Source organism: Calidris pugnax, unplaced genomic scaffold (assembly GCF_001431845.1).
Source record: "Calidris pugnax isolate Ruff unplaced genomic scaffold, ASM143184v1 scaffold13, whole genome shotgun sequence".
In the NCBI taxonomy this organism is placed as follows: Eukaryota; Metazoa; Chordata; class Aves; order Charadriiformes; family Scolopacidae; genus Calidris; species Calidris pugnax.
In genome coordinates this window covers 44,079-70,388 of record NW_015090810.1, presented here as the reverse complement: position 1 = coordinate 70,388, position 26,310 = coordinate 44,079, and the positions used below count along the sequence as shown (strand labels likewise).

Sequence of the window (26,310 nt, the reverse complement as noted above, 5' to 3'; positions counted from 1 at the left end):
AGTAGCTGCTCATGTGCGAGCTGCCTGCCCCTTGAACTGCAAAGTAAACGAGTTACACTCATTTCCCACTCCCCATCTTCATCAGTGGCTTCAGGGAAAAGAAAAGAGGAGAAAGAAAGGTGTTTTAAAGCCACTTTAATACTGATAGAACAGCAGCTCATCTGATTGCGCTGCATCCTGTCTTCTTCAGAGTGAACAGTGGAAATCCATTTGCAGAGACGTTCTCATGGATAGTAGCTGTAGTGCTTCAGCAGTGCTAAAGCCAACGTGATCAAAGGTTACTCGTGTGGCAGTATTATAACCTGGATTTCTTGAACTTTTCTTCTGGCTTTGCGATCGCTGTGAAATCTCTCCCGGTTTGGAGACCCTGTACCTGGGGAGGTCTCATTTGGGGTGGTTTGCTTGTTTTGTTTCGTATGCTACCTTGGTAATTTTTGGCACATGAGACCTTCCTCCAGTAGCATGCTGGTAGTCACGAAAACTCTTTGAGCTGCTGAGGCCTTAACACAGACCAGTATTTAGGGGATTTGTGCCGAATTAAAGCAGTTGCTGTTGCGAACCGTGTTGAAGCATCGCAGTGTATGTTGTGATGTGCTGTGGGTGACATTGTTGTATGTGTCCAGGAGGCGTTAGCAAGAAGTGGGGAGAAGCTGTATGAAAGAAGTGGTCACTTGACACACTTATGTTGTGAACAACTAGTTATACAACAAAACAAAAACAAAACCTTCCAAGCGTGAAGAGGTGATTGACATGCCTGCTTTCAGGAAGCAGTTCTTTTTTTTTCTGAGTGCCAGTTTGTGCTAAAACTAAAGAGTTACACTTTGTATTGAGGTTTCCTGGGACAGCTTGCAACTTTACATGTAATCTCTTACTTTTTAAATGCAAATTGCCGAGCTTTTGCAAATTTTCTTTTTTTAGAGAATGTGTAAGTCAATAAAGATTTTCTGATAAAGCCATCTTCTTGATGCAGGATAACTGGCAGAGCTACCTGCAATTAGCTCACTTTCCTCAAGGAGGAGAAAACATGGCAACCACTATATTAAGATAGATGAATATAAACTTATATATTTATTAATACTGGAACAGGTGTAGTAATTAAGGACCTTTCATATTGTACCTAGATTTTTTGGAAATCAGATAGAGATAGGTAAAGTATCCAAGCACTGAGAGAGGTTCTCAGGCTAAAAACTACCTTTTAGCTGCTTGGATTTTACTAGAGTCAAACCAGTTACTACTTTCTCATATTCTGATAAGGACTCTGAAGATGAAATAAACTTGCAGTATTTTCTATATTTTGATAAATGGGAATAAGACCCTGTCGCACTAAACTATCCAGGATGATTTCTGTTCTTACTCTTAGCTTATTTTTTTTGTTTTGATTCCAACTGTTGTGAATTGACAGTTTGTACATGGGAAACACTGCAGTGTAGTTTGTATTAGAAATGTTGTCCAACTGTTGCTTAACACTTGGGGGCAGTGACTTTATGAAGTCTAATAGAGCATCACTGTTGAGGATTGATTTATTTATTTTTAGAAAACTATTTTGAAAGGTGTGATTTGTAAAATTGTGAAGGTCAAATGCGTTTCAAACATGGCTAAAGAAAGAAATACAGAAATACAGGCATCTTGTTTTTTTGGTAATAGTTGTTGGATCACTTTATTTTTTTCTGAGGGCTTGCAAAGTAGCCTATTACCACAATTTAAGCAGTATAAAAGAATTTTTTATTTCTTTTTCTTATACTCTGTCATTATCTTTGCATAAATTACATTACTGATTTGCTCTGAGAGAGTGAAACTCTGCTGTTTGGTTAAGGGAGAGCACAGTGGGCTGTTCCAATACAAGATGTGATGCTGGGTTTTAATCATGAAAAGGCATGGTTGTTGTGCTTTAGATATGTGTCTGTGACTTCTGTGTTTTTTGTTTTTATTTTAATAGGTTATAGCTCTGTGAGCTGAGGTGATCTTCACCTCATATCTGAGATTCTAAAATATCTTCTTTTTGTTAAGGCTTGCTTTTCTGGTGATGTGTAAAATAGTTCTGTATCTAACTGAAAGCAGCTCACCTGAACTATAAATGTCCTTGTCTGAGGTGGGCAATTAGTTCTGGAGCAGATTGCACCTAGTAACAGGGAAATGGTTCTTTATCTAAGCAGAAAGGTGTGTGGTCAGTATGACTAAGATCATAAGTTTGATCAGATGAGAGCCTTTTCTAGTCCTAGTTAATTGTGTAGTGCTGAGGATCACTCTTCAGGGAAGGAGGGGTATCAAGCACACCCTAAATTGCAGCAATTGAGCAAATTGGCTGGAAAGTAGAGAGATAAGGTCCATATCGCTGATAGTTGAAGCAAGTAAGGGTAGCAAAGTAGTCTTGTATATGAAGTTGCTCAACGTGACACTTAAGATGCATTTGGTTTTCAGTTTGAAGATGTGAAGAACAATTTCATTAACAATCTGAGAGTTACTTTGTTCACTGGCGTCGGTGAATTTTAGTGATCTGTGGGAGCACAGTGTCTCTTGCCCCACAGGGGTTTCGTAATTTTATCAGCTCTGTTGAGGGCAGTGAAGAATCATCTTCACCCTTGGTTTCAACCTGAACCATCAAGAAGACAAAAGGGGATAGCACTATTGCCTTTAGGAAAGCAGGCACACACTCACACAAGATAAGTTTCTTTGGTCTGTCTTTCATGCTACTTTCATTCCTTTTCTATAGTTCCATTGGTTTTGAGTTTTTAGAGATGCTTAGCTGTAAGTGTGCATGCACTTAAATCTAAGTCAGGTTATGTGGCTGGTGTTGCTGCTTCCCAAAGCATAAAGATTTGAATATCTATTCATAAAGAGAATGCATTTATACGGATATAGTGGTTCGTACATCCTTGGTAACATCTTCCTTCCCTGCTCTCTCCCCGGGCCTGAGGCACGCAAATGTGTTGCTGCAGTGCCAGATCCCGGAGACTGCCAGGTCATCCTTTCAAGCACTGAGCCTTCCAAGGTTAATGCAGGGCATCGTTAGCCTGCGCTGGGACAGACTGTCCACGGCAGTTCGCAGAACGTCTCCCGTCCACTTGGTGCAAGGGTGCTGTCAAAACCTGACCCCTAAAGCCAGTGTTCTTGGAAGCAGCTGGCCAGCAGTGCGCCTATAACCGGAGCCCTAGTAGATTTGATGCCAAGTAGAACAGACGAGCTACCTGGTATTTCACAGGTCCGATGAGCAGGAGGAGAACAGCGGGTTGGAAAGGATCGAATATCCTGTGCCTTCTTTCTGTGTGCTACAGCTTCCCCCAAAAGAACATGTGAAGACTTTATTGTATTTTTTTTTTAAATGCATGCTAAAAGAAAGAAAAGTTCAGGGTTTTTTCTCTAGACTGGACAGGTGTGTTAGCAGGTGTATGGCATGCTGCAATTTTCCATAGTACCTGGGTACAGGTATTCCCATTATGTTTCTTTTCATCTTTCTGATGAGGAAGGAATATAGTCTGACCATGCACTTCAGAAACTTGGACAAAACATAGAAAGCGACCCTGATAAGGATTCTTGAATAGGCTAAAGGTTTTTTGAGCAACAGCACATCGTTATGGGTTGCATTACTCCCTTAAATTGTATGAGCAGCATCCGGCATAGTAGTTAACATACATGGACTGGAAGTTTGTTAGAGCCTTGCTGTGCTTTTAACTCAATTTAAGTAGTGTAGTCTATTAAGTATCAGCTCTTTGGCAAAAGAATGATGCAAAATCTCACTGAAAAGCCTCTTTGAAAAGGAATATGATATAGTACTTTAGTTTACTTTATACTTTCTAAGAGTAACAAAACTGAATTTTTCTGTTTAACTCCTATTCGTAAATACAGTTCTTTCTCATAGAAGACAGATTTTTTAGGGACTTTATTGGTCAAGTTGATACTGACTAAAACTAAAGACCTTGAAAAAGTTAGGGTTTTGGTAGTTTTGTTAGTGACAGTCCCTTGCCAGTGAGAGTGACTTGCTTTAGAGGTAAAGCTAACTTGTAATTAAGTACAAGCTAAAGATATGTTGTCAGGATCTATGGGCACCGGCAGAAGAAACAGAATTTCCATATAAGCATGTAATTTTCTACTGTGAAGAACTTCTTAATATAAACTTCATTTATTCAGTGGTGTTCTGTTAGAAATGAAAAGGAACTTTGTTTATGTTTTTTAAAAAAGTAGCAAAAAGACGTTTTATTAGGAAGTAATGGCTTCATTTTTGTAAGTGCTTTCTAACTGAAGACAGCTTCAAGAAGTGATTGCTTTCACTGAGAACCTTGTGCACTTGTTTCTTTTCTGTATTTCAAGACTTTATTTTAGCTGTAAACTATGTAAACTGTCTCTAACAGCCACAGTGGTTTTAGTCTCATTAAAAATAGAACAAAGCTTTTAGCATTTCTGAGCCTGTCAGTTGGATTCCCTCTTTGCTAGCTGATTAAAAGACAGCAAACATGATGCATTGAATTTTCTTCCACCATAATAAATGGCAGTCTGGTCCAAAAAGTGCACACTGTGGAATATACTATCCATTTTCTTGGTGCAGAGTACTGGGAGACAGCTAAATTCTTGCAGAAGCGGTTAGTTTATACTAAGAGAGGACTGCATCTCATGAGAGAAATGTAATTTGACACAGTTCTTGCCAAATTCTAGGTGCACGAGTGTTGAAAACCCTGCTAACGCCAGTTTTGCAAAGACCAGCCTAGAGAAGCTGAATCTGTGATGCTGGTGTCTGTGGGCTGTAGGAGTGCATTGCTGAAGCTGTCAGCTCCTGCTCTGCTCGCTCCCGCCCGCCTGCCTGGAGAGAAGCCTTTTACAAATAAACTGCTGCTACCAGATACTGTTGGAAGCAGCTAATCATCGTCCAGCTCTTTCCAGATCAGATCTATCTACCTATTTATCTATGGATTTATTTTGGGGGGGGCGGGAAAGAGACACTTTTTTTCCAGGAAAAAAGCTAGTAACACTGCTTAAAATAAAATAAATCTGAAACACCTTCATAAAAATTAACTTTCTGGCTCAGCTAAAGCAGTATATTGTATATCAGTCCATCTATTTAAGAAAGCTTTTTTCTTTTCTTGGTATAGGAGAAGCAATACTTCACTAATTTGGGGCAGGCACACTATGGGTTTTCCGTGTTGACAGCAAGGTCCAAATCCCCAATTTTTTTGTTGAATTGAAGGAATTCCTGGTCAGTGGGTTATTGAAACCCAGACGGGGGTCGGGAGGGAAGTTCCTCCAAGGTCAGACTGGCAAGCCTTTCTGCCTTCCCCTGTATCATGGGATGTAATATAATTCCTGTGATTCATTTAACAAATCCCTGCTGCAGCAGAGACATAGACCACGGACTCGGGGCTGTTTTATCTCTCTCGTTTTCCTTCTTTCTTTGCTAATTCCTGGTATGTTCTGTTTCTCGTAGCTATTGTAGATGTTGCATGGTGGGCTGGTTCAGTCGTGTGAGGGCTGTATGCCGGCGTGGATGGCAATAGGTCTGTGCTCCCTGCCAGGTTACTGCATGTTTTGGGTGATTTGCTGCACGGAGGATCAGAGGTGCTGCAGTGTGTCGGGAGGAATGTGCTGCTGCCTTTGCTGCTCCCATAATCCCAAACTGGGTTTGTTTGTTCCTGGTCTCCAGGGTTATCGCTCTCAGCCCTGACAGCCAGTACCGTAAAATCAGAAGGATTCCTGCCGTTTGTGGCTTTGCTACTTCAGGAGAGAGAGCCCGACTTTTGACAAAGCTAAGTGGCTTTATTTTAAGCCCGTGTTTGTACAAGCTCTCTTAGCAATGGGAATGCTAAAATTCTAGGTTCACGGTTACTCTGTTGACTTACTGAGCCTTTCACTTGGCTCTTACCTAGTCAAATGACTATAGTTAAGAGGCAGGAAACCTAGTTACAGGTCTTTAATTATGTAATATGTGGGTTGTCTGAGAACGCACTTTAAAGTTTTTTGCCTGGTGTGCAAAGCCTGTTTTTTCTTCATTTCTGTGACATGTTAAGCACTGGCCCTGGGAAGATATGATTGGAGCTCTAGAAGAAGACAGTAAAAATACGAACTCTGTTTGAGTAAATTTGAAATCATTTGCAAAGCAGTGACTTTGGACAAACCCAAGAGCCTCACTCTTCCCTCATGAGTGAACTTGGGACAAATTTCCTCAAGCTCTGGGAATTTCCTCTGAAAACATGTTGTACCAAACAGCTGTCTGGTAGGGGACTGTGCTGCTGTATTTAGCCACTAAGAAGCCCAGTGACTTAAATCTGTTAAGAAAGAAGCATCGTATACATTACTAATTGATCTAGACTGTGGAGTCTGGATTAGAGCTTGAACACTGGTCTGGATCTGTCAGGTGGATTATTTCCTGTAATAGCCTACGTGTCTGCCTTCACAGGGCTAAGAGTAAAATTGAGTGATGGAACAGAAACTCTACAGATGGCTGTGGATGCCGGCCAGCTATAGGAAAGTTTGCTTAGGTGAATAGTTGGCTACTTGGCACTTACAAGGAGGAGAATAGACTCAATTATGGTATGTTTGATCCTTTAAGTAAACCAAAGCTACAAAATCATGGCATAAAGAAGCATAGCTTAGAAAACAGTGCAGAAAGCTACTTTGCATACATGCAAATAGTCTTTTGTTTGGGTAGTGAAGGATCATATGAAGTGGTCCTCAGAAGAAATGCTGCCTAATCTGTTTACTGCCTAAAGGAAATTCCAGAAGCACGTTAAGAATGGCAGTACTGGGTCAGATAAAGAAATGTTCATCTACCTCTGTATCCTTTGTCTAAGAGTAACAAGTTGCAGATACTTTGAGAAATTACACTCTCTATTTGTATTTGTATCTGTTTCCTGGTTTGGGAACACTTAATCCACTCTTTTACAGGCTCTGGTGTACCCATCTTCAGTAAATTTTAAAAATTGAATTTTTTTTTGTTTGGAAACCACTTGAATGCTTTGCAGTAGTTTGCGCTAGCAGAAGGTACTTTGTTTTGCGTTACACAAGTTGCCGGAACAGAGTAAAGCTAAGGTGGCTCAAGTAATGACCTGGCTAATTTTGTCCTTATGCACGACTGGTTTTGAGACACCTACCTCAGTGTGAGAGAGCAGCACCGCCAGGTAGGCAGCGAGCTCCTGGGGCGGCAGGAGTGCCTCCGTGCAGACCGAGGCGTATCTGCCCTGATAGCCTCCTGAACTGCAGTGGGACCCGACAGCACGTCTGACTTGACGTGCTGTTGTGCTGGACGGTGTACAAATATCAGAAGTATGTCATGATCTTAATTTGTCGCTGTGGGACTGCTGGCACGGGTACGCGTGACTCTTGCTCAATTGAACCTTTTGTTCAGGGGCATGGCTGTGTGGGTTTGCAGACAGCTACAGTAAATCCAAAACCCAGGGACTGTCGCCTTGGTGGTCTGGACGTCCTCGGTCTGGCCATGCTCCCAGGAGCTTCCGAGAAGCCGTGCTGCCACTTGTAGCCTTCCTTCATCTCAGAAGTGTCCAGTGACTGCTGAAGTCTGAAAAAAGTTGAAGCCTTCAGTAAAAGGGGATTTCCAGACCTCTAGAGAAAGCTGCTCTGTCTCTGCTAATGTCAGGTCCCTTTCTTCACAAAGAAAGAGGGAGAACGGAAGTATAGATGGTATTTTATTATTTATACTTGCAGATCTGCTTCTTCCCTTTTCTAAGCCCTATTTACCTGCAAGATTATCCTAAATGACTGACTGGATAACCTTTGTTGAAGGAACCGGGACGAGAGAAGCAGCAATAGATGGATAGCAACGTGCTGGTCAGGGTAACAATGCTGTCTCCTACTGATAAATACTCTTCTGAGCTAACTTGCAGGTGGGAACAGTAGCACTTGGAGCTGAAGAAGTGATTAAAGAGCAAATGTGCAGACATCAGAGCTGCCATGGTATATGGCTGTCTGATTCTCTGATTAAAACACCAGATTTAATGTTTTCTTTGATAACTGAAATGCTTATCATGCTAGCACAAACAGCAGCAAACATTGCATGTCATAGTTGAGGGAGTGCGACTTGAAAGGCTTGGTTATAGATTGAAAAAATAAACCCAGATTGTCCTGGTTACTGATACGTAGAGATAACACTGCCTGTGAGTGGACTTTGGCTCTTAATGCGATGCAAGCATGTCGCCTTTTGCGTCGTGCAATGTAGGTTTGCAAAAGGACACTGAAATCTAACCTGTAAGGGTGGTGTGTCTGGCTATATGAAATGCTAATGCTTCAAAGGACTCTAAAAAAAAAAAAAATAAATAAATCCTGCTTCAGATCCTTCTAGCACTCCTGCTAGTCATTCTGTTAAATCATCCTTGGTCGCAGATGCTGACTGATGGAGAAAATAGTACATGCAAACAAGTCAGGGAGGGCTAATGCTTAGCTAGCTTCTAAAAATACTACAATAGCTGGATGGTACAGTAAGTTAAGTAACATGCTTTAATTTCATATTGAGAGCATTTATTGGAAGAGGAGGGAGAGCTAGGGATTAGAACATGGAGCAAAAGCATGATTTACCAGGAGCCTGGTTTCAGCAGTGGTGGGGGGATGCTGATGGACCAAAGCAGGTGCCCACCTTGCTGAGGGCCCCGACCCTGAGTAGGAGCCCAACAGCGAGACTGCTGGCATGGAGCAGTTCTATAACAACTTTTTTTTTTCTTTCCCCCCCTCACCCTTTCTTCTTTTAACCTTGTTCCAGTGTCTGTCTGATCCCTGCTGCAGCTGGCCAAGTGCCACTGTTTGCCTGTGCACAACGGACACAAACAGCTTCTGGAGGGTCATGTGAAACTACCCTGAGCTCTTTAAATCGCACCGCCCTTAGCTTTTCTCCTCTGGTGCCAGCATTGCTTTAGCAGGTGTGGCTTTGTTTATGCACGTCTGCCGCTTTACTTTCGCACCTGGGTTCTGCTGGCCCTCCGTGCCTGGAGGAAACCTTTGGATCCACGCTTTGCTCAAGCCGCGGGAGAAGTCTGTGGGACCTTCTGGGCAGGGGTTTGGGCCTAATGAAACGGGCAGGGGCTTCAGCTTTGTAAGGGCAGCACCAGCAATCGTTAGGCATTGAAACCCCTGCTTCTGAAATCTTTGATGTATCTTACCGTGACTTTGGCTTAAGCTTTGTGATAAGGCCTGTGGTTCTCAGCATTTTCTTGGGAGAGCTGTAAGGTGATTCCAGAGAGGGCACATCCTATTCCCCTAAATTATTGGTAATTGCTAATTAAAAAAAAAAAATAAATAATCTAGTCTGTTTGAGGAGTTATGGGCTTGCAGCCAGCTGTAAGCCTTGAAATAAGGTCTTCTCATTTAAATATTTGAGTATTACTGCTGGGGGAAACCCGAAGGTAAAAAGATGCATCTCAGCCCCATCTCACCTCTGTTACTACATAGTACTGCATGAATCTTTCCCTCCAGTAGGGACTCTCATGTGTTGGGACCACTGAAAAAACATTTAGGTGTGTAATAAATAGCTTATAACTGGTTTTCTTGTTCCACCTTTCATTTGTGTTGGGATGCCTTGTTGTTGTTCTCAGTCAAGAGGCAATATGCAACTGCATCCTTGCATTGGATGCCCAGGATGTTCTGCTGTGTTCTCCCTGCCTGCGATGCTCACCTCTCAGCCTTTGTACTGCCAGCTATCAGCTTCAGCTTTAAGTTTGGACTGGAACTTTTCCTAGATAAGCATCTCCTCCCCCTTGTTGTCCTTGGAGCCTTTGAAAGAATTGTGCTGAACTTTCTGGGGAACAGACTCTGAATTTTGTATGTGCTTTCTGCAGTTGCCTGCTCTTGCTGCCAGTCCCATATTTCCTGCCTGAAATTTAAAATTGAGATGTTGTGGGCCAGGTCGGTGCTGGCTGTGTGGTATCCCAGAGAAAATGAGATGCATCTAGTGAAAAAGAACTAGTGCTCCAAAAGTGGTAATAATGTTAGGATGCAATACCCTGCGGCTGCAAGAGATTTGACAGAGAAAGGAGCTCATGAGTTGCTTGTTCCTAATTTGTATTCAGTTAGCTTCAGTGAAGGAGCTAACAAATATTGATGCATTTCAAGAAAGAATGAACAAATACAGTTGTGCTGACAGGAGGTCTGATTTTTATTTTTATTTTTTAATTCCTAAGAAGCAACTACAAAAATTTGTGAGATTAGCTAGATGCGGTTCATGAAATAGCAGCCAGTTTCATGAAAATCACTGGCAAGGATGTGGAAACCTATAAGGGGAGGTAGCCGATAGAGAGGCAGAAGCCTGAGTGGTCCCAGTTGTATATGGCATAGATAGATGGATGCCATATGTATCTTATCATATATTGTTTACTTGTAAAAACCTCCCTTAGTCATACCAGTGTTGGCAGTTCTTGTCTTATAAACGCCTGCGGGCTCCTGAATTGAACCCTGATGGTGAAGGCACTCAAGAGCGGTGCTTGAGTACTTGATCCAAAGCTCAAGTATCTGCTGTTTGACACACTCTCTCTGAAGAAGAGATAATGTAATTTATTTCAGATCCTGTATAACCAGATACAGTTCTTATCCCCAAACAGTACATCCATTATGCTTTTGAGCATTAGCTTATATACTGTAAACTGGAAATGTTGGGCTGAGAGCCTGCGGTTGCGCACGGTTGAATTGCCACTTACTGTGTGGATGTTATTGCTCTGCTGTAATTACAACGTCATTTGCTGTGAAGGTGGTTCCTATGTTTTGACATAAATGCGGGTCATACCACTGTGTATTTATCCCACACTTTGGGCACAGCAGGAACATGTATACAGTCACGTATATCACTGCAACAGTTTATGGTTGGTGATATATCAATGCAGTCAGCTTTATGCACTTGCTTCTATTTTTCCATACCCACCCTTAACTGGTGTATGCAAAGGTATGCCAACTTTGTAAAACTATGTACCTGGTCTAAATTTCCTTCTGATACTTCCAAAACACAACATGACTTATCTTGCTTTTCTTATTTTTTGTTTATACTTCAATTTCCCTGCTTTTTCCTAGTAGTCATCTTTGGCAAGATCTGTGAGAAACCATGATATTTTAGACTTAGCCAAATTCAGTTTGTGTTAAAACTTCTTGAAACCTGATCTTCTGAGAGTTCTAGTATGAAAAAAAAACCAAACCAACCAACAACAAAAAAACCAGGTTGGCATCCAGAGCCATGGATGTTTATCTAAACTGAACTTCTGATTCCTCTTGAGGTTTAGTAGTTCACTACTGAGTCTGTTTCAGTCCAGTTAATTAGTTACAAACCCCTAAGCCACAGACTTGGAATTAAAGAAAACAAAGCCCCAAGCCTCTGCATAATTTGATGCAAGAAGAAACTTTTGTTAAACTAGGAAGTGCATTTACATCACGATTTCCCAGTTTGAAATGCAAACTGGTGTACAGATGAGCCAATGACATAGTCATTGATTCTGGATTCATGCCACGTGTGTTAATGTGACAGTCTAGTGTCCCCTTATAATCTCTCCCCCCCCTCCTCTGACATTGGTTCTTCCTTTCAGAGGTATGGTAGGGATTGTTTTTTGTATCCGTGGTTTGGCTCTGTAATGCAGCTTACAGGGAGTACAGAATGCCTGTTTTTGATAAGATTTTCTGCTCTTCTGTTTTTAGGACAATGTAGATCAAGCTTCGGCTCATGGTCGACGGGATCTGGTGGAACCAGGTTTCCAAGAACCATCTAATCGCATCTCCCTGAATCACCAAGGTAAGGAACAGTGTGTGGGAATCCATTCCTCAGGGGGAATGCAAAGATGATTTTGCCTCCATGTTGCTGTTTCTCCTTCTCATTAAAAAAACCCCAATGTTCTGGATGGTTGGAGGAGGAGAGCTGAAGAAATTGCTTTTTGTCACAACTGTCCTTTGAGCTATGGATGAAGATGACTAAGAATGTGTGGTGCATCTCAAGCTGTGTAAACCAAACTGAGTTAGCTAGCCTGGGTGGCAGGGATACTCTCCTGGTTTTAGGAGGGGGGAGGAGGGAAGTGCTGAAATTGAACTCAACGTTTGCAGTGTTAAAGTTGTATTTATAAAATCTTTGACAGCCATAAGGTTTCAGGGTTCTGGCTCAACTTTTGCTGAAGCAGAAAAGAAAAGGATGTTTACTTGCTTTGGATGACAAAAATCGGCTTATTCAGGGAAAGAAAGTCCTGAACTAGATGTTGTAATGCTGGTGCAATAATCTAGGTTCTATAATTCCATATATAAAAAGCTAAAATAAATCTTAAAATCTTTATTTGCCAGTTTCTGTCTTTTTATATACCTACAAAAGACAGTTACTATTATAGCAGAGACTTTTTAGCTCAGGTTTATTTTTTTGACTTTGAAATAACACTAGAAAGTCCCATCTTAACCAGTGAGCCCCCTTACCCTCAGAGTTTCTGATGGCTTAATTTTGAACCACATCCTTGAAGGTCATCTTCAAATGTTGTTCTTCAGTGCAACAGCTAATAGCATTGCAGTCAGCACTAAAGCTAATTAAACAAAGATCACGAACATATTACTTAAAATATTTGCCAAATATGACATGCTTAACTTTTCCTTTAAAAATCTGGCTTCTTTCATTTGCCAAGGGCAGCAAGAGTGGAATTCATAACTTGTAGATCCTCAAGATTATTTAAGTTTCACAAACAATTCCCAGAATGTAATGAGGATTGTTTTTTAGTTTAATCCCCTGTCTGCGTGCCAAGTCTTCCAGATTTTTAAAGCTTTGCTTTCAGTTGAAAATAGAAGATAGCAGGTTGCCATTTTACCCAATCTAAAACTTCTGGTAGCGCAGGCAGTGTGTTGCGGCATGCTTGCGTGCATACAGCACACAGTCTATAAATGCTATTTTTCGTTTGTATTAGAATGGTACTGTTACATAAATGTCACCTACCCTGGGACCTGCAAATCCTGGAGTAGATCTATATAGGTGACTTCTGAAGCTATTTATAAATATCCCCCTTTATTTGAGGGATTTTTTTGGGGAAGCATCCCGCATGAACAAAGTTCATGCATTAAAGTTTGTGTGGCTGCTGCTTATGAAGTCTGATCATTTACTGAAGAGACAGGTAATGCTGTGTTTTGATGGCAAAATGCCAGCTTTGCAGCCTGACATTCTCCTGCTTCCTTTTCAGATCCTTCTTTTTCCTCTATTGATATTGCAGTGCTGCAGAAGGATCCGTACAGTGTCACCTGATGTGTGGCTCTGCCTCAGCCACTTTGAGACAAATGTCTGTATGTGAACTGGCCCAAATTAATTTATGAAACAGCTCTCTTTAAAGAGAATGCTTTGCATAGTGGGTACTGGCAGTTTAGTGCCTGTTCATAAAGCAAGACCCAGTTAATGTTTTTCCCAATACTTTCGGAAGTAAAGATAACTTTAGCACCCACCATTTTTTTTGTCAGCTGACGGACAGCAATTAAATCCAGTACTTCTAAAATCGTCCTGATTTTGTTGCTGAAGTTGGTATTTAGAACATTATTAATCTTCCCTGCCCCCGTGACCATGAACCGCTGCTCTGCAAGTGGTGTGGATTAAGAACTGAAACCTGAGTGCCCAGTGGTGGCCTCTGATGTGGTGCTGGGTTGTAGGGCTGTAGCACTTCTGCCTTCTTGCAGTGTCTGAGGGAAGCCATGTCCCCTGCAGGCACGGTACCTGCTGCTGCAGAATTTTTTTGGAAGTGGCTGTAAGCACAATGTTATGTCATGTCTTGTGTGTTTGTTCTGTCCAAATGTGAGCGTCCATGCTCTTTCATAGCATATGAAATAGACATTCTTGTCCAATAACTTAAAATACTTGTACTTTCAAGAGCTGCCACATATTCCAGTAACTGATGAATGAATAGTACATAGGAAAACAAACATGAAGAACTTCAGAGGGAGTTGTGACATGGTCTGAACTAGCTCTCATGCAGTCCTATTAGTCACACAATAAATAGGAAGACTAGGTTATTAACATAAAGTGGGTTTTTAAGTTCTGTGGCAGCTGTTTGCTTTGATTTTTTTTTTTTTTTTTTTTAGCCTTATACTAAAATTACTTTAAGTTTTACTTTCTGTTAAAACTTTGCTGACGTTGACTTCAATTAAAACCTTAAGTGTGAACCTGTACCCACAAGTAACTTGCAGGACCACTGATTGCATTTAATAAATTAATCTTTTTGGTGGTATGTCTTTATTATGCTGATGATAAAGATATTTGCAACAAACTACGGCAAATTTTCCTTTGTGTTATATATAACATTACTTGCTGACTTCAGCTTATACTGCCTAGCAGATTTAAAGCTTTTATTCTTGTGTTTCACAAGAATGTTAAGGAAAAATGATAAGCTTGCAGCAAAACTGGTTTAATATGAGTAGAAATTGTAGCAGGATTGGAATTGGTTAAAATACTTTGTGTTAGATGCTCTCTCCATTTTTCCCTTTAGTGTGCTGTGCCTTAAGCACTGCAGCTGAACTCTGAGGAAGTGTACTTACTATGTTATTTTATGTATGCACTTCCAATTCGTACCTGACCACATTGCTCAGTGAGCGCAGCAGATGTGCCAGTTTCTGTTGAACATTAACTTATAGCCCTTTGCTTTTCACTGGGAGAGCTTTGGTACAAGCACTTGCAATTCTGAACCAGACCCTGCTTTCCATGGCCTATAAAAATGGTGATTAGCTTCCTCCTAGGCATCTGAATCCCTTCAACACAAGCTGGAAAAAGAGCATTCAAGTGGAGACTGAGATATCCCTGCCAACTGTCCCCGTGTGAATAAGCTCTTTCTTGTGAAGGGTATTTCAAGTACATGTTTCCTGCTGAATCACTCTTTTTACACAAGCAGATGCTTTATAACTGTTCAGCTTTTTATTTTAAAAGAATATCTTGTAAAGATTGGGGAGCAGAGAATACTTCTTGTAAAGTGAGGGGTCTTTAAAATAGACATGTTTCATATGAAACATGTAAAAAGTTGAGTGCAGATGGAATAGTTCAATAACTGCTTATGTGTAAGTATGCTGATAAACTCGCTTACTTTAATGATAAGTATTTTTATATCTAAGCCATGATTTAGTATTCACTCTTCAATGATTCTGCTAGTTGGGCAAATTCCATAAAGGTACTAAACGGAGAGAGCAGGAACTAGGATTTCTTACCTCTATTCCCCAAAAGCTACTTCATAAACTCAATGCAATAGGAAAAAGTGAGCTTCATCCTGCCGAACAGCACTAATATCCCCTGGTGTAGAGGAACAGATATGCCTCAGCTACCTGTTAAAAGTTATAGAAAGTTAACAACAGCCAGCTAGAATTTGGCATTTAATAAACAGCAAGTCGAGTATTTCTCAGGCAGACCTTCCAGAAGCTGTAGTAAAGCCTCTAGGCTTGGAGAAGAAAAATATGTCTAAACTATGTGGCATTTCCTGAAGAGTTAAGGAATGAGGTTAAGAAACAACCAAAACAATTATTTGCCATCTTTAAAAACACCAAGAAGCAGAGGAAGTGAGAGCATGCTTAGGATGGGACAGGTATCGCTATTTTTCTAACTTTTTTTCCCTTCAGAAGAGGAGTGTGGAGATGAAGGAAACTGTAGCCTCCTCAGACATGTCTCACTTTGCAAAACGTTTAGGACTCACAAACGTTTAATATTTTCCAATGACAAGTTCTCAGCAGTGTGTAGCCCACAGCATTTTTACCGTGTTCAGTAGTGAGAGGCAGAGCTAGGACTATGGTGGTGATTTTAGTCAAAACACTTGCATTCACGGAGAGATGATGTTTTTGAGGCCTTTTGTAGAGGTGATGGGCTCCAGCACTTGTTTTCCCTGCCCGGTCCCAAAGGATATGCTGCTGGTTTTCCTTTCTCACCAAGCATCTTGGCAGTGCAGCCTCGGTGGTTCCTCTTGGTTGAGCACACCTCTGTGTGGTGCCACCACAGTTAATCTTGAATGTGTCCCGCTAGCAAGGCAAGACAAGGCTATCCTATGGATTTCCCTGCAGCCCTGCCATGTGAAGTATGATAGCAAAATACCTGATGCTACAGAATACCGTAAGCCCAACTGAATTTTTTACTCCCAGACTCTAGGAGGGTTTGACCTGCCAGCTGTGCTACCACTGTTTCTTGTCTTGCTCTGTACATCTGGGTTTTCCTTTGTTGAGGCTTGTTTCAGAGCTCATTTTTCTGTTTGTTTTTCTAGCAAGCAGCAAATGGTGCCAACTCCAGTCCTGGCCGTGAAGTTTATGGGCAATACCTTTTACTGGTACTTGACATGTACTTTTTGAGATTGTGTAGCTATTTCTTATTCAGGATTTTGAAGCCAGGCATAAATAAGATGCATTCTGTCACCTTGACTTTTAGTGGGAGTATTAGACATGCAGTTCTGGCACTTTCTGTATACGTGTACCTGTGGGATGCTTGTCAGTGTCTATACAAATGTGTTTTGCCATGGGTCTGTGATGAAAGATGTATCTTCCTTTTATTAATGCATTTGCATGTGGCCTTCCTCTCCTGAGGCACTTGGCTCTTGTTGGACTTGATGAGTTTTGTCACAGAAGTTTGTAGACAGAGCTGAGCCAAATATCGTGGTACCTCTGGCTCCATAGCCAGGTGGCTTTGGCAGCAGAAAGAAAAAGGTGATACGGGTTGTGTTAGCCCACAGCTGTCCTTTGTCGACAGCCAGCTCATCCTTTGGTCTCTCTTAGTTGGTCATGGTAGGAAATCTTCCCTGCAGTGAGACGATGAGGATGCCGTGGTTGCAAATCAGTCAGCATTAGGTTCCTGTGGCGTTCCTGTCCATTTGTATGGACAGCTTGTTCCCAGCAAACCTGGAGGGATCCAGAGCAGCTGCCAACGTACATCGCACTGCAGCCTACTCTTGAAGTAGATGCTCTTCTGTGCCTTGCTGGCTAGTAACTGATAACTTTTATACAGATGATAAAAGTCAGCAGTGGTGGAAGCTACCATTCTAACACACTGCCCGGGTCCAAAAAATACAAGCCCATGTAAATGCATGCAGACTTCTGAGTGAGTATGGGCTTAGATGAGATATTATGGTGCTTAATTAAGGCTTAGCCTGGAGAAGTTATCTTCTGTAACCCTCTTTCTCCACCATTGCTATTATGACTTGCTTTTAATATCTCTTCTTTTGCGCCTGCCTTGGGGATAGGCACGTGAGGCTGAGGCGATTTTTGTTATTCATTCTGTATCTGAGGAGGAGCACGTTTAGCCAGTGCTGCTGCTGCTGGGCTTCAGTTGTGGGATCCCACTAGGATGACTCAGTTATTTGGTTGATCAGAACTAACCCATGTTTTTGCAGAGTCCAGCTGGTACTGAATTGAAAATGTAGAGTGAAAAACAGATAGTCTTGTTTGTATTGCAGAGACAATACCAAAAGCTGCCAGGCATTCATGAATTCTCATGCTTTGTATAAATGTTGTTGTCATTGTCCAGCCTTAGAAAAAAACCCCACCATTAGTGCCAAAAAGATTTACACTGACTACCCCTACGCAGAGCGCTGAGCCCCCGCTTCCTGCCTAGCTCATTACAGTACCTTTGTCTTGTTTCGCAGAAGGCTTCCATTGTACTTGGTGATGAATCTTGTTAGCACAGTTACTAGGAGGGCACCCATAATAGCTGTGTAGAAGTTTAACTTCCCTCATTATATTAGTTCCCAAACCTTTGGGCTGACAGAACTCTGGAGAGGAGGAAAAAAAAAAAAAGAAAGGGAAAAAAGATGGAAAAAAGACAAAGTAAAGTACAAAGTGGGTTGGTGTTTGGTACAGATAATTACAGAGATTTGCAGCAGGCTACAGGAATCCAAAATAAGCCAACTGATTGAGTTTAGCAGGAAAACTTTGTACATAACAAGGCTGCTAATGAAGATTGAGTGAAATCAGTGAAATGAAACAGACCAAAAATGGTATTAAATGTTGCATGTTCAGAAAAGGGTATTTGCAGGTGACTGGATTTTCTTTCTTTTATTTTTTTTATTTTATTTTTTATTTTATTTCATATAGCAACTTTTAAGTATCAGCTTTGCAAGTCTTCAATTGTGGACATATTTAAAATTCAGTGTGTTCCTCTGACACCACCTGATATCAATAAAAAATTCTTTAATATCTCATAGTTGACAAGCATGGGATTTTAAGCCTGTTGATAATCTTTCAGGATTCAGTGTGTCCGTCAGGTAAGTTTCTCTGAGGAGGTAGGATTCAATGCAAGGAAGGAGCCCTCTCTCTTGGTTGTAAAGGGTGGAACATAATTTGCCTTGGGGCCTTTATTCATTACAACTGGAGAGGTAGAAAAATTGAGAATTTAAGCCTAAAGCAGGAAGCATAATACATCTAAAAATTAATCTTCCTTATTTATGTGACTATCAAAGTAAATTTTAAGCCTGTTTTCTTCTGTGGCTGATGGAAAAAAAAATGGTAAAGCTATTACCAGGTTTGTAATGAACTTCTCGTCATGTTGGAGGGGAAATGGTTGCTGGGGCAGAGGGGTTGCATTGGGAGAGCAGGTGGAGCTGGGCTGGGGAGGTGGGCTCTTTGCTCAAGAGAGTCCGTGACACACCGTACCCATCCCTCGGGGACTGCAGCTGCATAGGGGTGTAACTCAGAAACTGGTTGGGCTTTTCTTCATATTGGAGATAGAGGTGTTCCTTTCCTCCACCTTCTCTTTCAAGATTTGTATCTTCAGTTATCGTGGGGGCAGGGAGGAGTAAATTAACAAGGTGTGAATTTGGGGTGATTAGATGTTCTGTTAAGTTCTTGTCTAAGGCTTTGGGAGGGGAAGGTGTAAATTGGGCACCTGGGTGGGGTGATGCTGTTGCTTCTGCCCAGATCCTTGAAATCTAAGAGGGCATTTACCTCCCTCCCTCCCTCCTTATAGAATAGTTTAGGTTGGAAGAGACCTTTGAGATCACCAAGTCCAACTGTTAACCCAGCACTGCCAAGTTATCAGCATGCCATGTCCCTCAGCACTACAAGTTTTTTAAATACCTCCTGGGATGGGGGTCTCTACCGCTTCCCTGGGCAGTTCCAGGGCTTGATAACCCGCTATGTGTTCCCTGTTGAGAACTAGTAGGACTAGTATTAACCTATAAGTGATGACTCTTAAGAAACTCACCAGAAATCAAATAGGGAGAGGGAAACCCTGCGAATTAAACTGTAAAACAGAACATCCTTTTGAATTCACTTTTGTCCCTAATGTTGAAGAGTGCAACATGACCTTCTAGCACTGAAGCAGAGCTAAGACTGGCTGCTGGAGCAGTCGCCGTGTTGCACCCCTTGGCTGGGTAATGCACGGGGTAGCCTGGGGTGTCCTCCCCTCTCGTTGGGGGGGGGTGTGCTCTTGGGCATCCTGCTGGAAAGCTTCCTTCCTGCGCTGCAGCCATCGCCCAAGAACCTGGTACGAGCCTGTTAGGAGTGTCTGCTCCGTTAGCGGGGAGGCAAACATGCCCATGGTGTATTTGTTTCCTGTTGGCACGCTGCCCCGGAGGTATATCAGCTCGGCCAGCTGATGTCATCGGCGGCACAAATATTTTCTGGGCTGGTGGGGCTACTCCAGCTGTGAGGTACTTGAAGCGGTTGTGGCGGGGCGGCTGGCCACCTGCCGAGCCCCCGGCTGCCAGCAGCCTGGTGCAACGGCCTGGCCAGCGGCCACTGGGGAGGATCAGCACCTCCAGCACCTCGCATGGGCTGTGGGAGGCTTCCCCCGAGGAGACCAACCCGCCGAGCCCTTTGTGGAGGTGACGTTGCTGGGGCTTGAGCTCCTGAGTCCAACACCTCTGTTGGAAATGGTGTCCTTGGGGAAGATTCAGATACTGGAGGGAAGCATCTCAACATCTACTTGTGATGAGGCTGTTTCTTGCAGGTACCTGGGCTGAGCTCATCTCTTGGGTGCTTATCTCTTGTCTTTTGCGAGCAAAAAAAAGCCCAAAATCCTGCAGGCAGTGTGCTCCTTCCTCTGTAACTGTATTTACTTAGCAACCTGCATCATCCCCATCCTTTCTGTAAGCAGATTGCTAAAGCAGCCAATTGCAATAGATTTCACTGCTTTTAAATTGTTTTATATACGTATTATTTACTCTCCAACAGGTATGGGGAGACTTGTGGTTGCAGGGTGTTCTCTGCCACCTAGGTGGCTTATTTCTTCCATTTGAGTTAATGATCCATAATTGAGCTTGGTGATCTGAAATGCCCTCTTTTAATTTAATCAATACGAGCTAACTGTAAGCTCTTGGGATGAGCTCATACGTTTTCTGGTATAACTTTATTGAATTTATGTTTTGTGTTTTTTAATCTGACTAAATTTGTACTGCCAAGATGTTAGGAGAGTGGAAGGGTGGGAATTAATACTGCTAGCAAAGGCTCTTTTGATAACTTCTGGACAACATTTTTAACGTGGCCAAGTAGAATTCTTGCCTGTGCCACTCCACCATCTTCCTGCACGGCCTTGGGTTCTGCATATTCTTCCCTGTTAAGGGGCATGTTTTAAGTGTATTTGGATTTATGTAAGAAGCTTTTGAACCTTTCAGTGAAGGCGTTATAGCCAAATGTCAAAACATGGCTGTGGGCACTTAAATAGTCTAAATACTAATGAGCTTTCCAGCTAGGAAAGTTGATTTATTATGTAGCCTAGTTTTTAATCATGCTGTAACAATGGCAGTTATTCAGTAAAAACAGTGTCTCTACAGCATCAGAATATTAACTTCAAATTCTGACACCTTAACCAAAATCAAATCCTAAATTTCAAAGGAAGTTTGACATGTAAAGAGGAAGGGTATACTTAGAGATGGAAGCAATCCATACACACTGTAGCTATGCTGCCTGTTATGAAATACTGCTTAAAAGAATATTTTCAAAAGTGTAAGTATCTCTAATTTTTGAGATAAAAGTACAATGTCACTAGGCAAGGTCAGCTTTAATGGAGAGAGAACTGCCTTTCAGTATCTGATTACATGGAAAGCTCTAGGGCACTAATCAGGTTTCATGACTGTTGTGTTCAAGTCTGAAATAAAGCTATTCTGCTTATTTGGACATTTAACAGTGTCACCTATAAATAGATTGGAAATTGATTGCCATTTATCTGCAATGCATATAATGTTTGAAATTACTGTGCCTGGTTGGGGGGGGGGGCTGTTTTCTTTTTAAAATCTGTCTACTTCAGTAAAATCTGTATCAAGAGCACAGTGTTTACTGTACGTGTCTGTGCTTTCTGAGGGAATGGGTGGAAAACAGACCCCCTTTCCTACTAAATTTATTTCCAAGAGTGTGGTAGCAGTGGTGCAGCAAAGTGGAGGGAATTGTAGTGCCAGGAACTACTCCCTGAATTCTTGAAGTTGGCTGGATTTGAGCTTCACAAGAAATGTTTTAATAGCCTTAGTTCGCCAGTACATTGAGCAATTTTGGGACTATACATATTTATTCCCCCTCTTCAGATAAAGCACTGAGTTACTCCCACCCTCATTTAAAGCACACTCAACCAATTTGTGTCCTGTCTCTGATCAGCCATGCACCTTTGATCTCTCTTGTGATGGCAGACAATTTCTAATAGCTGACACAATGCAGCCCTCTTGTCTGCAAACAATTCTGGGAGACATGTATTCAATTTTTAGGTTTTTGTTTTCCCCTGACCTTCAAGGTTATATTTTTGGTCTCTATCAAAGTAGCGAGAGGGCGGAGAACAGGCAGTACAGCTCTTGGTTTCCTTCCATTGTTTGTCTTAACGATAAAAGTGTCCTAACCTTTGGTTTCCGTCTCTTCTTTCCACTGCCTCAGGTGGAGCAAAATATAAGATAATTTACCTTCTTATGTGATCCATCCTCTGAGCAGAGCTTTTATCATCTTAGGAACGAATACAGAAATTCACTTTGCTTCTTTTTTAAAAAATAAAAATAATTAAATAAAAACCCAACCGAACAATGTCTAAATCTGTAACATTTCCAGGGGTAAGGAATAGAACGAGGGCAAGGTAAGACTCATTTGGAAGAGTGAAATGGCATATCTGTGATACTGATACTGTTCGCCTGGCGAAGACTTCTATTGCTTTAGGATTCTTTACTGTTCAACAACTTGATGCCCTCCCTCTTCAAGTTGTTAGCTGGTCTTAATTAGAGGAAGAAGTATAAATGCTGAACAAAAGTTGTCTTTGTGCTTAAAAATCGAATAGATTTTAAAAGTTGGCTGACACTTACTACGGCAAATTTAGGTCAAGTAGTCTGGACAAGTATAGGTTTAGTTTAAGGTTTTAATATCCTTTTCTGTATTAGAAAAATTTTCAGGAGCTTACATAGTAGAAAACTGTGATTATCACAGAAAGATGTAGCACATGTTACAGTTGAGAGGAAAATGCCCAATTCAAGTGAGAGTTTAAACATCATCTTTTTTAGAAATGCCTCTTCTAATCTGTTTATAAAAGAGCTTGGCTCTGCCAGATGACTGGGAAGTTGAGGACTCTGGATTTTAAGATTTTTCCAGCACGGGAATGTATTTTCTTTAGTCGAGGCAAACAAGTTGCATTGGAATGTGCTCATGGTCTGTATCAGCAAGTATAGCTTAACTTAGTTATGTCAAGAGGAATATATACTGTGGTATATCTGAAAAAATGGATGTCACTAAAAATACCTGGCTAATAAATTTTCTGTGGTGTTGGGTGAATGTGAAAGTAGGCTTTTCTACTGGCGAAGCTGTGTTTACTTAAGTATCAACATGATTTTCTGTGTTTAAAAAACATTTAAGGATTCATGGCTGAAGTCAAACTTAAGATAGCAAGAATAGTGTAAAATGGTACAGGGTTTGATAACAGCAACACGCTGGTTCTTTCTGTAAGCCCCGCATCTCTGCAGAGCGTACTGCCTGTACCCACAGCCAGCCCTTGCTGAAAGAAGGCCATTTGAAGGCAATGAATGACCTCGGGCCAGCTGCCTGCTTTATTGATATCAGGGTCTTTACTGGGGGGACTATTCCTTTTTCAGTCATTTTGGAAGATGTGTGGAGTAGCAAACCTCCGAAGTCTGCACCATAGGGTTGCACGGAGACTCTTATGCTCATATGTGAACGAGCAATTGTGAACTATAGCCATTAACGATGGCAGCAGCAGACCTGACTCCCAAGTGTTGTTAGATAGCCATCTCTATGTTGGGCAGATAGAAGCTGCTCAGAATAATTGGACTCACCAGAGGTTTTTGATGAAACCGGGCTGCAGAAATCGTTGCAGGACACTGCGAAGTGTTCGTTTCTTCACATGAGCATGCAAAAGCAGCGATGGGCTCCCCTCTCCACGGCCCCCTTGGTAGGAGTTGGGAAATACTTGCTAGGTTTGGACACTGTGCCTGTGCAGAGTAGGGCAAAGAGTTCAAAGAGCTTGTTCAACAAATAAGCTGTTACATGGGATGAAACAAATCACTGTAGATGTCTGCCTACGTTTTCCCCATCAACAAAATGAGGATATTGCTGTTGCAAAACTTCTGTCAAGTCTGTGGTTGAGGTCTGCTTCGTAGTGTGCATGCTGTTTTTGAAGATGAAGTCCTGCTTTGGTTAGGGTATTGAGAACCAGTTCTGAAGAGATGAACTCAAGACTGAAATGTGAACATATGTGATATTGTACCCTAATATATAGCATAAACCATAAACTGTTATTGTGATGTGTTATAGCCTTTCTGTAGATTGACTTCTTTGTCTGCAGCATATGACATGGAAGCAGTGAAAGATAATGCAGCTTCTAAGTACTATAAATGTGCTTTGATCAAAGGTGCATAATTCTTGACTTGCAGTAGGGAACAGCGTCAGTGAATTAAGCTGAAGGGTAGGTGAAGCTTTGTGCCTATGGGGGTTGAAATTAAAGTTGGGAACAGTGACCTGTTTGCAAGTTGACCTTGGAATGTTTAAAAAGAAAAAAAAAAGCATTAAATGTGGGATAACGAGATAAGGGAAAACGACTTGAGGCATAAACCATGGTAAAAGCCATGGAGTTTCTTTAAGATGGTTTTAGTATGTAGCTCAAGTGAAACTATTGAAAGAGATGTAATTAATTTTCATTACTGTAGGAGCCAAGATGTCTACTAATACAGTATTTATGTTTGTGGTAATATCTTTCCACCATTGTGTATCTCTATAAAAGTTCTGTTTAAAAAACCGACCAAACAAAGCAAAACAAAAAAACCTCTCAACCCTCCCTCTGTATGGCAGTAGTGCCGAGCTGCTTGGGCCAGGATACATGTCTCCTGCTGTGTTAGGCTGCTGAAATACAAAACAGAGAGATCTCTTTCTGAAGAGCAAGTTTAGAGATGAATCTGGCAGATTGTTGGCTCCAAGGCAAATTGAGATTATTGGGGAGAAATTTGTTGAAGGCACGGCTCGGGTGAATGGCTCCTTTCTTACAGTGAGGGTGTCTGAGCAAGAGGACTTGGTGATCGCGGCGCTGATGACTTTGCCCTGAAAAAAGATGTCCTTTCAAGTCGGCTGTTCTCAGACCATTTACATTCCCCAGGGCCTGGTGTCTCCCAGGGGTTTGGTGGTACAGCTGTGCTGGCACACTTCCTAATGTACTTGTAATAGGGAAAAAAACCACTTTCTCTGAAGGAAGTTTATTCTGGTTTGACAAGTGAAATGAAATGCAGCGGTAAAAGCATTCTTAGACACTTATACTGGGCTGAAAATACCGGTATTTTAACAGGAAAAGCAGTTGAAATGTGGAGTCATTTCTACTGAATTGGTTGTGAGCACCCTTTCCTTGTACTTGAGGCAGACGTGCAGGCCTGTACAGGGTGAGGGCAGTGAATTCAAAGAGGTTAATGTTGAATGTTGCGTGTGTCTCAGCTTCAGCCTGGAATTAGTCCTTTTGATGTTTGTGCCATACAAACACAGAGGAACGCTCAGCCCCCCGCTGACATATCTGACGCAGCAGGGATAGAGAAGAAACGCTTGTGGACTATTAAGTTTTTGTGGTTTCAAATCTGTGAGGTGGAATAGAGATTTTATTTTTTTTTTAGTGCCGTGGGTGAAATGGCTTTTAAATAGGCTTGAAAGAGACTTAAGGATAAATCTACCCCCAAAACTTGTATGAATATAGTATTAGCAGTGTACATTGGTGATCCCTTTACAGTATTTTGTACTTGTAATGGGTCCTTGTACATAGATTCAGTTATTCTGGAAAAATGCTGCTGTTTAGCATACCTCACTTTGCTTATATGAGGTCGGTAACTAATGTGAGTGCTTTTCATGCATTAATGAAAGCCTGACTGAAAGATGTCAGTCAAAATATTTGATGTGTCTCATGCAGGCATCTAGATTACTTCAAGATGCGTTTTATTGAAAGCCTGTGGGAAGAGAGGGTCTTCTAGTGCATCCTCAGTTTTGGAGGGGCCAACAGACAGACTAGCTAGTGAGGGCGGAATTGAGGGGTGCGATTGACGGAGTGGATGCTGTAGAAGTTAACATGGTAGAAAAGAGCATAAGTGGCTCTCAATGAAATGGTACCCACTGTGGTGAAAGAGGAAAACAGTAAGAATCTGAAAATTATTAGAATTGAAACAATTGGAACAAAGTGTTGCTCTATGATGGAAGATAACTCTAAAAATTAGTTCACTGGAAGTTGAAAGGAAGCCCATGTGGGATGTCCACTCTGGGGGACTGTTGGGGATGGAGAAAACTTTGAAGCAGGTTCTAGTGCTTTATGTAATGCAGAAGTTCTTACTACAGGTCTTTCTTCTGTTCTCAAAACATATGTTGGGATTTTATCCATTTTTATGATTAGAGTTAAGAATGTATAAGTATGTAAACAAATCAGAAAACAGAAAGAACCTTCATTTATATTTTTCTATGAAAACTTACAAAATATTTTTAGGTCACTATACATTCTGATGTTATGCTGTAGCTGCTGTGGCTTGTGCTTTAAGTTGTCTATTGGTCTAATAGAGAAACAAAGTCCGTGCTTGTTTGTTTCTTTTTCTAGTAAGATGGTCCTCAGGTTCATCTAAGAAAAGACTGAGAAACATCAATGAAAATACTTAGCCATTCCAAAGAAAACTATTTTGAGTTTTTTAGAGTAAAATAGCAAGGGATAATATTGTAGTGTTGCATTATTTATGGTGTCTGTAGCTTTGAAAAAATCTTGCAGTATTAAGACTGCCCCAAAATGAACTGAACAGTACACTTCTGTTAACTCTGATTTCTTAGATTTGTCTGTAAAGCACATATACAGAGCTTGGGGCTTGTAATAAGCTCACATAATAAGAGGGGGGAGAAAAAAACCCCACCAAATTTCACAGCTTACTAAAATAAGCAAAATCTGTAGAAAAACAACTCTGTTGTAATTTGCTGTCAGTTCTGCACTAAAATTTTTCACCACAGTGCAGCATTGTA

The 26,310-nt window shown here is 41.4% G+C and overlaps 1 protein-coding gene across 1 annotated transcript in view; it reads left to right on the top strand.

Annotated features, from left to right (window-relative positions):
• Window positions 1-26,310, top strand: part of LOC106885946 (growth factor receptor-bound protein 10-like) — a 55,377-nt gene that overhangs the window by 12,065 nt on the left and 17,002 nt on the right. The window contains exon 2 of the mRNA XM_014938470.1: window positions 11,605-11,698. Within this exon, the coding sequence (XP_014793956.1) occupies window positions 11,605-11,698 (94 nt within the window). The remainder of the gene's footprint in view (window positions 1-11,604; window positions 11,699-26,310) is intronic.